Here is a 12,486-nt window from a genome sequence, read left to right as displayed (position 1 = left end):
ATGGAAGGGAAAAGAGTAAGAAGGATTTGGAGGAAAGAGAGCCCGAAGGGTCCGATGTGGTGGGGACACAAGAGCTGCTGCTGAACAGAAATGGTGGAGGAGCAGCTGTGTCAGGCTGGCCCCGTGGTGGGCCCGTGGAGGGTCCCACAGGGCAGGCAAGATGGAGACAAAAGTAGACCAGGAGAGGTTAAAGGGGAGGGTGGGTGGAGGGAGATGCCCCAGGCGGGGTTTCGGGGTTCATTTTATTTTACCAAGTATAAGGGGACCCTTCAGAAGTTGACCAGAAACTGAGGAGACAGGACTTGGGGGTAGGGGGCTGTCCAGAGCACCTAGCTCCAAGCCACTCTTGAGTACAAAGGTAGAGTACTACCTTTTCTCTTTTGTTTCCTTCTGAGGCCAGTTTATGACCATCTCACTGGGAAATGGTTGGTAGGGGCAACCATCCAACTGCCTTGCAGAACAGGAAAGGGGGGGGTGGCCCAGGGGTCAGAGCCAAGCGAGTCATCTGTTGGGGTTGGTAATGTGAGGTCCGGCAGTCATGCCCCTCATCTCTTCCTGGGTCCTCTTCATCGGCACTGGTGAGGGTCTGGCTGGGGATGGTGGACCTACCTTCCCACCCATCAGGCCCCTCTGAGCAAGGGCAACTCTGCTGTGGGAGATGCAGAAAACAGATCTCGCTTTCCTTCTGGGCAATCACCACTCCAGCTTCCCTCCAGAAAGGTTCCACAAGGGGCAGAGGAGAATCCAGCATTTGTGATGGCCATCCCACCTTAGTGTGTAGTGACCACCACACCTTCTGGAAACGGGGAAGGCAAACCGTTCTGGTTGGCCTAGAACTTTTGGATCTTTCTTGACCCCAAGCTGCCAAAGGTAGAAGATTTAAAAACCTGAACCAATATTTCCCTCCCCCAAACTGCAATGGGCTTCCTTTTCCCAGTTGGTCCAGGCACCATGCTCGCGGTATTTGAGAAAATCGCAAGAGCTGTGGTCCAACACATGGACGCTGGTGGGGATATGATTGCTGTCAGAAGCCTCATTGATGCTGACAGATTCCACTGCTTCTATCTGGTGAAGAAGAGGAGACGTTTCTTTGGATACCAATATGATAAGAGAGACCTCACCCTGTAGGACATCCTGGAGATGGACAAGGGTGAAGGGCTGTTTGATAAGCTGGTTCCTGGGCTCCAAGGTCCGTATGAGGTGGGTGAGAGACTTTGCCCACGCCTATGCTACCCCACTGTCAACACCCCATTGCTATCAATGAGGTCAGCCAGTCAAAAAAGGAACCGTGGTATTTGTATGTACACGTCCATACACCTCAATTAAAGAAATGTATGGGAGAGCTGCATGGGGAGAAGGGAATAGGGGAAATGGAAATTTATTTTTATTGGAAACTCTAATAGTCGTCTTTCCTATTTCCTTTGTAAATAATTCGCTTTTAAATTAGCTGAGGTCTTCTTATGTGTTTATAATGTTTATCATTTAAATGGATAATTAAATGGAGGCAGTTAGCTTAGTGGTTAGGAAAGGACTCAGGCTTTAGAATTGGGGGCATCTGCCTTCGAAACCTGGCTCTGCCACACTTACCAGCTGGGTGACCTCTGGACAAGTGGTTTTATCTAAGTTTGTTTCCTCATCTATCAACTCAAGAAGACTGTTGCAGGAATCAAAAGAGATAAATTACATAAATCATTTACCACAGTGCATGCAAGAAGGAGCATTCAATAAAAGTTCGCCTCAGTCATTCTACTGGTGGCGGTTATTATTATCCCTTCCTGTTCCTGGAGGTCATGGCTGAATGGGAAGTTGCTGGTGAGCAGAACTCCCTTAAGGGCTCAAAGGCCTCAGTAGAGAAGTCTGTTCCATCCCCCTGCTTCCAAGCTCAGCGACTCCTGGGGTTTCTTGGGTTTCAGAAGCCCCAGGATAGGTGTTGATGAACCCTCACTTGGAGACTTATTGCAGCATCTCATGCCTCTTGGTGAGGAGTTTTACAGCTCAGACATCTCTGCCAAAGCCCATTTGGGTCTCACCAAGAGATGGAAAAGAATTCTAACGACACCACCGTATAGTTTTAGAGCACCTGCCACGTGCCTGGTACTGCTGTTATGTGACCAAGAGCAGCGCCCAGAGCACTCTGAGGTGGTGGACTTTTCCACAAGTGGGGTTTAAGTAAGCAAGGGACTTTAGGAAATTTTCAGATTAGTATTTTTCAAAGACTCTGAGTCAATTCTCTGAAACGAGAATTGCCAAGAGTCAATTCACTAAAAGCTAATTCTCAAAAAAAAAAAAAAAAAAAAAAAAAAAAAAAAGACAAGTTCACTGGAAACAGAAGAAAACTTTAAAGCAGGACTAGAATGTTTTGCAATGATCATTTTACTCCCCAGGGGCAGGGGCAAGTTTAATTATGGAAAAAAAAATTTGACTAAGTCAGTTAACTTGCTTTAAGGGAAAGTCTATCTGTTTGCATAAAGAAATTCAGAGGGAGAGATGAAACCAAACTAAAAAAATCCTTAAGAATGAGGTGAACTGGTAATTTAAATTGATTTTCAGCAACTTAGCCTGCTCCCTTTTCAAACATTATTATTTTTTTAACTAGATGGTGTAGATGGTGTACATAGTTTTTTTTTTTTTTTTTAATTAACTAAAGTCCATACTTTATTCAGATTTCCTTGGTTTTTATGTAGTGTCCCTTTTCTGTTCCAAGATCCCATCCAGGACATCATGTTACATGTAGTTGTCACATCTCCTTTGGCTCCTCTTTGACTTGCCTTGTTTTTGATGGCCTCGACAGGTTTTTTTTTTTTGCGGTACGCGGGCCTCTCACTGTTGTGGCCTCTCCCGCTGCAGAGCACAGGCTCTGGACGCGCAGGCTCAGCGGCCATGGCTCACGGGCCCAGCCGCTCCGCGGCATGTGGGATTTTCCCGGACCGGGGCACGAACCCGTGTCCCCTGCATTGGCAGGCGGACTCTCAACCACTGCGCCACCAGGGAAGCCGCCTTGACAGTTTTGAGCAGTATTGGTCAGGCATATTGTAGGACACCCCTCTGATTGGAATTGTCTTGATTTTTTTCTCATGGATAGACCTAGGTAATGGGTTTGGGGGAGGAAGACTGCAGAGGTAAAGTGCTGTTCCCATCACATCATATCAAGGTTATGTACTATCAACATGACTTATCACTGTTGATGTTGACCTTGGTCAGCTGGCTGAGGTAGTGCCTGTCAGGTTTCTCCACTGTCAAGTTACTGTTTCCCCCTGCCCCTCCTCCATACTGTTTTATTGATTGGTTGATTGATTGCTGCACCCCGTGGCTTGCAGGATCTTAGTTCCCTGACCCAAGGATTGAACCCATACCCCCTGCAGTGGAAGCCCAGAGTCCTAACAACTGGACCGCCAGGGAATTCCCCCATACTGTATTTTTTGTGTGCATAAGGTTTGATTTTTCTTTCTCTCTGATAAAGTACACACAAACTTTTACGTTACTCAAGAAACAATTGGGCCCTGAGACATTAGCGTCCCACACACAGGGCTGATTTCAGGCACTATTTCTAGGTCTGTCATAGTTCCACCAGTTTCAAAATGCATTTCTTCTCTGTAAATCCGGCCCTGCCCCCAAAATCCAGCAGTAGAAGTTCTCCCAGCTCTGTAGGCTCAGAACTGGGAGGTCTGAGAGAAGGGCACTCAGCCTGGCAGCATCTCCACATATGCTCCACTAACTCCAGGGCAACTGACTTGGAGTCCACGCCCTTATGCAAGGCCTTATGCAAGGCTGGGCAGAGTCCACTTGGGTAGGCAACTTTCCAGACTTGCCTCACTTTACACCTGCACAGTGCACACAAACACAGAGACTGAACTCTGCTTAACTTTTACTTCCCAAAGCTCAGGGCCTCCTAATTCTTTCACTTTACTTTTCCTTGTCTCATTTCAGCCTCTCAAATAGTTATATAGGACTAGTTCACATTTACTGAACATTTAGTATGTGTGCCAGGCACTTTGTTAAGTGCTTAACTGCATTAGTTTATTTAATTTCCTCAAGCACGGGAAGTAGGTACTATTAATATTTCTCCTTCTATAGAGACTTCCCTGGTGGTCCAGTGGTTAAGACAACGAGCTTCCATTGCAGGGGGCATGGGTTCGATCCCTGGTCGGGGAACTAAGGTCCCACATGCCGCAGGCCGTAGCCAAAAAAAAAAAAAAAAAAAAATTCTCCTTCTATAGATGAGGAAACAGATTCAGAGGTGATGTGACTTATCCAAGGTCATTTGGTAAGAAGGTGGCAGAGTGGGCTCCAGGCATGATGACTTCTGGTGAGAACAGCATTGGCTGGAGAGCCACAGCTGGAAGAATTCCTCAGAAGGGAAGGGGATCATGGAGGGGAGCCCAGGACGGGGTGCACCAGGGAGGATTTTCTAGAGAGAGATCTTTTGGGGTTGGCCTCCATGTGACGTTTACCTTTCTCTTTCCAGATCAAGAGGTTAAGTCCCAAGTTATGGACAGCGTAGACCCAAAGGGAAGTTTGACAGTGAAATTACCCAAAGAAAAAACACTTGATGTGGGAATAACATTCTCCAGGTCCCTGGAGCAGGGCATCGAGTTATCAAAGACCCGGATACTCCAGAAATTCCTGGATTCCCTTAAGAACAAGTGAGGCTGGATGCGGGCAGCAAGGGGGAGGGAGAGAGGGAGAAGCCCATTTTGGGCACCAAGGGCATCTGAGGTGGGGGGCCCCTGGCTGGTGCAGCCTCCCACTCCCTACTCCCAGCTCTCCCCATGCCACTCCTTCACTCAAGCATGCCCTCCTCCACCTTCAGGAAGCCTTCCCATTCTTCCAGGATCAGCCTCCAGGAGCCCTTCTTCTGAGGTCCTCAATTCACTCATTTCCCTGCTGTCCTCCGGGGTGATTGATTACTTGGGCTTGGACCAAAACTGGCTGGTTTCAGGAGGCCACTCTCCTCTGTTTTCCTGTACTGTGCTGCTCAAATCTGTATTTTGTTCCTGTTTCACTCTGCCTTGCGGCAAGCCAGTGGTTTCCATGTTCCCTCCCCTCACTGCACTGAGAACAACTTGTGACCAGGGACTGACTTTTCTAACCTCTCTGTTTATCCCCAGCACATGGTAAGTACTTGGTAAGAGAGCTGAAGTGAAGCCCAATGAAATCAAAACACCCCCGTTGAACATTTCCTGCACAGGAAGTGCCACCAGCCCACCCCACCAGGGTGGCACCAATCAAGTGCCACAGAAGTTCTGATAGCTGAGGGCACGGTCCTTCTAAGGCACTGAGAGGGATATCACCAGCCTTCCTCCTCAGCGGTCATGTTGTGGTTGGCATTGGTGTCGTCTTCCCTAGCTGCAATTGTTGGAAAGTGTGGATGGGTCGGGGGAAGGGGCCTCACCGCTCTCCTGGGCTAGCCCTCCCTGAGCATGGGTGGATGCCTTTTGTTTTTCCTTTTTAATTAAAAACTGAAAGCCTTACAGTGAAATTGTACTGGTCCTTTGAACTACCCCTACCCATCACGGTATTGCTGGGGAGGGGGCTTTTGCAGTTTTTCTGAGGGAACTCAATTTTTCTAGCGTGCCTGTTGTTTCTAGAGTGAAGCTATGTGGAATGTGTAAATAGAGTTGTGTGGGGGAGGGTAGGTAGAGGAAGATCTGCTCAGGCAAGGATGTAGGACTTTCTTGGGGGTCTTTTGGTTGCGAATACCAGAAGTTCCATCAGGTAGGGAGGGAGGTAGATTTATACATATATTTATGTTTGGCTGCTTGGGGTCTTAGTTGCGGCATGCATGCGGGATCTAGTTCCCTGACCAGGGATTGAACCCGGGCCCCCTGCATTGGGAGCGTGGAGTCTTAACTGCTGGACCACCAGGGAAGTCCCCCATCAGGCTGTTTTAAGTCACCAAATGAATTTCTTTATGGAGTCAGAGATGCCTCATGGACCCCCAAGGGTGGACAATTCAACCAGGCCCCAGAGACCAGTGCAGGGAGCTGGAGCCCCTTCTCAGAGAAGTGGGTATTGTGGACTGGGCAGATACCTATCTCAGTGCCATGGGAAGGGCACAAGCTTTGGACTCATACAGACTGGGGTTTGTATCCCAGTTATACACTTATTAGCTGTGTGAACTTGGACCATTCACGACCTGTCTCTAAGCCTCAATTTCATCATATGAAAAACGGATGCAATCCTGCCTACATCATAGCGGGGCGGTGAGGGTTAAATGGAATGACGCGTGAAGTGTCTCACAGAGCTGGTACACCGTAATCTTCCAGAAATGCTAGCGGGTTCCCTTCCCACTTTGCACCCCGTTCCCGCCCACAGTGGGTAAAGTGAACTGGGACGGGGGTGCTGTGGTCTTCCGGCCTCAGAGGCACTTAATCTCAAATAGAAACGAGCTGCTGGAGAGGGAGAAATGTCCCTGGGAGGTGGGGCCCCTCTCATTCCCCCTTTACTCCCTCCAGAAAGCTGGCTGAAGAGGAAACTGCCCCCTTCGTTCCAATCAGTCCAGGCGATGAGAGAAGACCTTTATCTAGTGACGGCAACTCTGAAGACGACAAAGACTGTAATCCTGAAAAGTGAAAAGCAATATATTTTTGGGGACCCGATGAAATGTGTTGGCCTCCAATATGAACACGAGGTTAGGATCCTGGGAGGTGGGGACTGTGGCAGAGCCAGCTTGGCTCACCCACTGCAGGTCAGGGGCTGCCAGCCCAGCCGCCGCGCTCTTCAGCTCTTCCTTTAGACCTCTCTGAGCAGTCTTGCCTGCTCCTTGGCCTTCTTATGACTTCTCTTCTTGTCCCAAGAAAGTCTGTGTGGCATCACTCAGCCTCTCCCCGTTACTCTCTAGTGGTGCTCTGTCTTCATTTGCTTCATAGCGCTTCCCACGGTTCATAGTTACTCAGGTGTTTTTTGCTTGTTCATTGCCTTCCTCCCTTTCCAGGAGGCAGGAGGGCAGAAGCCACAATGCCTGGAACAAAACAGGCATGTTTTGTCCTCTATAAATTTTTTTTTTTTGGCCACGCCACGTGGCTTGCAGGATCTTAGTTCTCTGACCAGGGATCGAACCCGGACCCCTGGCAGTGAAAGCACCAGGTCCTAACCACTGGATGGCCAGGGAATTCCCCATAAATATTTGTTGAATGAAGTGGAAACAACATGAGTTTTGGGGTCAGATGCGTGTTCAAATTTCAGCTCTACTGCTGTGAAACGGGCTCATCTGCTGACCCTCTCAGAGCCTCGGTTCTCTCATCTGTAAAATGAGGATAAAAATGTCTACCTCCCAGGATTGTTTGGGAGATCAGGCAAGATAACTATGTCAAGCACTTAGGGATCAATCAACCTGAGCTCCTTTTTCCTAACACCAAACGGAAGTGACCATCACCCCTGAGAAGGCCCTGGGCTATCGAGTAAAGCAGCTCATCTTCCCCAACGCAGAAAGTATGGGTAAGCAAGGCCTGGTGGGGCGGGGTGGATGGGGGAGCCTGAACACATGAGTAGGGTGGGGGTTGATTCAGCTGGGGTCTATGTCAGCCTGGAGGGGCCCTGGTGAGCTGGAAGGTGGGGGGAAGTTCCAGGGAATGAGAAGAAGGGTGATGAAGTGTCCTTGCTCAGACACCACTGACCCAGGGTTTGCCCCAGCATGACACCAATTCTTCCCTAGAAGTGTTAACTCCCGTCTCTCTCCCAGTATTTTTTTTTCTGTTGGAGGGCAGGGTGGGAAGGTTGGGGAGAAAGAGGCCCTTACAGAGAGAGAACTGAGCTTTCTTTTTTAAAAACAATTTTTTATTTTTTAATTTAATTTTTTAAATTATGTTTTAAATTATTTTTGGCTGCATTGGGTCTTCATTGCTGCACGCGGGCCCTCTCTAGTTGCTGAGAGCGGGGGCTGCTCTTCGTTGCGGTGCGTGAGCTTCTTATTACAGAGCACAGGCTCTAGGCATGGGGGCCCCAGTAGTTGTGGCTCGTGGCTCTAGAGCACAGGCTCAGTAGTTGTGGTGCACAGGGCTTAGTTGCTCTGCGGCAGGTGGGATCCTCCCAGACCAGTGTTACGAACCCGTGTCCCCTGCATTGGCAGGCGGATTCATAACCACTGCGCCACCGGTCTTTCTCTCTTTCTCTTTGTACAAACTGGTTTAGGTATTAGGTTTTCTCGGGCAGAAAAGAAAAATCCTTTCCAGAAGGTGAGTGAGCTTCTGGGCCTCCTGTTCATCATTCCGGAATGGGCAAGGATACTATTTTTAAAAAGAGGATAACAAATGGCCTGGGATTATAGAGTTCTTAGTGCTAAGAATGTAATAGGATGCACCCAGGTGGGAATTGTGGTAAGGGCAGGAGAAAAATCTGCCTGTTGGAGAAATAGGTTGGATCGCATGTTGACCTAGGGTTTCCAGGCTCCGCCAACTTTGACTTGCTCTGTGCAGGTCGGTGTGCTGGATCCTGGGCTCACAGCCCTTACTGATGGGTTACTGGCCTAGGAAGCACACTCGAATTGCCTGGCCAGTTCTCACACAATAGCACTAGCACTGAAAGGAGCACTGGACTAGGAGTCAGACGGTCTCAGGGCCTAGTCCTGGCTCTGCCACTCACTAGCTCTACAGCCTCCTGAGCCATGGTTATGCTGACATTAAAGTGAACTAGGGGGCTTCCCTGGTGGCGCAGCGGTTGAGAGTCTGCCTGCCGATGCAGGGGACGCGGGTTCGTGCCCCGGTCCGGGAGGATCCCACGTGCTGCGGAGCGGCTGGGCCCGTGAGCCATGGCCGCTGAGCCTGCGCGTCCGGAGCCTGTGCTCCGCAACGGGAGAGGCCACAACAGTGAGAGGCCCGCGTACTGCAAAAAAAAAAAAAAAAGAACTAGGATTAGACCAGGAGATCCCTATGATTCTGAATGTGGCTTCCTCTGGAATTTCAGTCTTTCCCTGAATCCAATAAGGGCTGTACTGCCTAAAAGGCCTTGTGAAGGAGTAGAGAGAAGTCTAGATGGAGCAGAAAATTCAAGAAAAGTGTCTGGAAGTTGTACAAGTTGCAGTTTCAGTCCTGGCCAAGGTCTTGCTATAGCTCAAGAGAGACTAAAGTGCCATAACAGAGGAGTCAGGGGGCAGATTCCCGTTCCTGCCCTGATCCAAATTTGCTGAGCGGCCCTCTCTGGGCTTGCATTTCTCCTTCAATCATCTAGGCATAATCCTATGCCTGCCTATCTCTGAGGGTGTAGGAAGGGGTCTGTAAATATAGTGCTTTGTCATTTACACACAATGATGAGGATGCAGGCTCCCTGGCATGGGCAGTGAGGGCTCAGAGTCCAGAATTGAAAACTTCCACCACTGGGACAAGAAGGTCCACAGGTGGGTGGAGGTGACCTGAAGACTCTCTGAGATTATTCTTCCTCTCTGCAGAGAAAGATGGCGGTTCATCTTGGTTAGGTAAGGATGGAAGCCAGCTGTGTTCAGGGTAGCTGCACTCCTCACTCTTGAGCCCTCTGCCCTCAAGAAGTGCAGCTCAGGTGGGGCAGCTGAGTGTGTGTGAGTGTGTGTGCATATGCGTGTGTGGCAGTGGAGCTCGTTGGGAGGAGAAGGGTAGGACAGTGCCCAAAGCAGGTTTCAACTTCAGTCTGGAGAGTGCATCTGTCTCCTCTAAACACAGTGATTCTCGTTGGTTGTAGACATCACCTGGGGGGAACTTTAAAAGTAGTGATACCTGAGTCCCACCTCTAGAAATTCTGACTTAAGTGATCTGGGGGTGTGGCCTGGTCTGGGCATCGGGTCTGGGCACTGCCCAGGGGATTCTCATGCACAGTCAAGGCTGAGAACCACTGCTCTAACTTCCTCTAAATCCTCACTACTCCTGCTGGGGCCCAAAGCTTGCACTTTGAATGGAAAGGACGACATAAGCTGTGATTTCCTGCAGATGGAGAAGAATTGGGGGTTGGTACAAGACTGAGGGTGAGTTGGGGAGGTGGAAGTGGGGTCAGCGGGAGGGAATGCTGGTGGGTGTCTGGGAAGGATGCTTTAACAGGAAAAGACTAGAAGAAGGGAATATACAGAGAGGTGGTCTCCCGAAGAAAGACAGATAAAGAATGGGGTCTGGGGGGCCTTGGTAATGGAGCTTGCTAGGCTGGGTGGGTGGGGTTCTTAATTTCTGCCTCTACTGGGAAGTCCTTGAGTTTGGAGGATTTCCCAAGCGTGAAGGAGAGGATGCAGGACATGGTGCGAGTCCTCCAGGATCCGACTGAGGAGTGAAAAGAGGTGCTAAGCTGCTTCACCAAGTGCCTCAGCAAGGATGAAGAGCTGCAGGATCTAGAGCCAAGAGTAAGAGGCCCAAGGAAGAACTGGGGCAGAGAGAGGGAGGAGCCAGTGGGGAGACAACCTGCTACAATGGGACCGGGCTTATCTCCCCCATCTCCTGGTCCTAGGTGTCTGAGGTCCGGCGCTCTGGGGAGCTACAGATGGAAGGCCCAGCAGGTTCTGTCATATGCAGCCTTTTTAATGCTGCTGGGATCTTTTTGTGTTTTTTTAAACAATGAATTTTATTTTTTTTATACAACAGTTTCTTATTGGTTATCTACTTTATACATATTAGTGTATACATGTCAATCCCGATCTCCCAATTCATCCCCCCACCCCCCCACCCCTGCTTTCCCCTCTTGGTGTCCATATGTTTGTTCTCTATGTCTGTGTCTCGATTTCTGCCTTGCAAACAGGTTCATCTGTACCATTTTTCTAGATTCCACATTTATGCGTTAATATACGATATTTGTTTTTCTCTTTCTGACTTACTTCACTCTGTATGACAGTCTCTAGGTCCATCCACGTCTCTACAAATGACCCAATTTCGTTCCTTTTTATGGCTGAGTAATATTCCATTGTATATACGCTGCTGGGATCTTGATAGAGGAGCACACAGAAGCCATTTTGGATTTCCTGGATGACTTGATGGGTGAGGAGAGGTTTGGATGTAAGCTGGTGTGGAGGAAATGCTGAGCAGAGGGGCCTGTGGGGAATCAAATCTTGGGAGGAAGGGGGTATACACTGCCTTTTACATTTTGTGAGGCATAGAACTTCACACTTCAGACACTAGCCATCTTTTCCAGGCCAGGGATTGAGGGACAGCCTCCTCTTCCCCTACGACCTCCTGCAGGCTAAGAGGAAAGCAGGAGCCCTTTGGAAGAACCTCCATCTAGCACTCCTGGGGGCTCTCTGGAACTTCTGATGCTTGTCCCAGGTCTCACCAGACAGTGAAGCCCCGTCCCACTATGTGCCTCGCCTCTCTACCAGCCACCCTCCTTTTTGCCCCCTGAGCTGTCTGAGGAGGGGCAGCTTGTTGCTGAGGCCCTAGTTAAGGGGACCCTGCCCTTTTTTTTTTTTTTTTTTTTTTTTTTTTGGGTCCGCAGGCCTCTCACTGTTGTGGCCTCTCCTGTCACGGAGCACAGGCTCCGGACGCGCAGGCTCAGCGGCCATGGCTCACGGGCCCAGCCGTTCTGCGGCATGTGGGATCTTCCCGGACCGGGGCACGAACCCCCGTCCCCTGCATCGGCAGGCAGACTCTCAACAACTGCGCCACCAGGGAAGCCCACCCTGCCCTTTTTGAAGGACAAGGTAAGACAGCCTGGGCTGAGAGCCCAGGTCCTAGTGGAAGTGAATGCCCATGCTCTCAAGGATCCAGAGGTCCCAGTGACGAGTCCCTTCCTACTTCATAGGCCTCTGCCAGCTGTCTATGCAGCTGGTTTGTGGCAATTCCCCGGATATATAGTTTCCAGGACAATTTAGGATGGGCTTTTTAGGCTCTGTTGCTTGCCTGTGGGCAAGAAAGGGGGTGGAAAACTGTCAGTCCCAGGAGGGCAGTTGGCCCCATCTTGACTGATCAGCAGCGCCTGTCACTATGTTGAGAGTTTGAGGGTCTCCAGGCAAGAGTGCCATGGTGGATTGCTACGTCTGCCATTGGCTCAGGATTAAGGAGTGCGGCCAAATATTTTCCATTTCTGGTATATTTCCTTGTTTCTAGATTTTACAGTCTGGTGGGTTTCCTTCCAGGTGGAGCCTATCCAGGAGCAGAACCAGGGTGAGCAGCCCCATCATGTGGGCTGTGACCCTGAGGCACGGACTGTCTGTGCCCTCTACGTTGTTATCTCCATCCTGCTGCAGCTGGGTGAGAAGCCTACCTCTGTGTCTTCCTAATACCATGTCAGCTCTTTTTTTAAAAATAAATTTATTTATTTATTTATTTATTTATTTTTTTGGCTGCGTTGGGTCTTCGTTGCTGTGCGCGGGCTTTCTCTAGTTGGGGTGAGCGGGGGCTACCCTTCGTTGCGGTGCGCGAGCTTCGCACTGCGGTGGCTTCTCTTGTTGCGAAGCACGGGCTCTAGATGTGCAGGCTTCAGTAGTTGTGGCACACGGGCTCAGTAGTTGTGGCTTGTGGGCTCTAGGGGGCAGGCTCAGTAGTTGTGGCGCACGGGCTTAGTTGCTCCGCGGCATGTGGGATCTTTCCAGACCAGGGCTCAAAC

At 49.8% G+C, this 12,486-nt stretch overlaps 1 protein-coding gene across 1 annotated transcript; it reads left to right on the top strand.

Moving 5' to 3' along the window:
* Positions 1-951: 951 nt before the first annotated feature.
* GSDMB (gasdermin B) lies at positions 952-12,160 on the top strand. The gene is given in 12 exon segments (XM_007465237.1): positions 952-1,189; positions 4,466-4,643; positions 6,460-6,629; positions 7,351-7,437; positions 8,157-8,174; positions 9,383-9,408; positions 10,136-10,294; positions 10,399-10,492; positions 10,839-10,920; positions 11,281-11,334; positions 11,683-11,708; positions 11,988-12,160. Coding segments are annotated over 12 exon segments (1,305 nt in total).
* Positions 12,161-12,486: the final 326 nt, after the last annotated feature.

This window comes from Lipotes vexillifer, unplaced genomic scaffold (assembly GCF_000442215.2).
Source record: "Lipotes vexillifer unplaced genomic scaffold, Lipotes_vexillifer_v1.1 scaffold591, whole genome shotgun sequence".
Taxonomy (NCBI): Eukaryota; Metazoa; Chordata; class Mammalia; order Artiodactyla; family Lipotidae; genus Lipotes; species Lipotes vexillifer.
The sequence above is the reverse complement of the archived record's forward strand: the minus strand, read 5'-3'. Positions and strand labels throughout refer to the sequence as shown.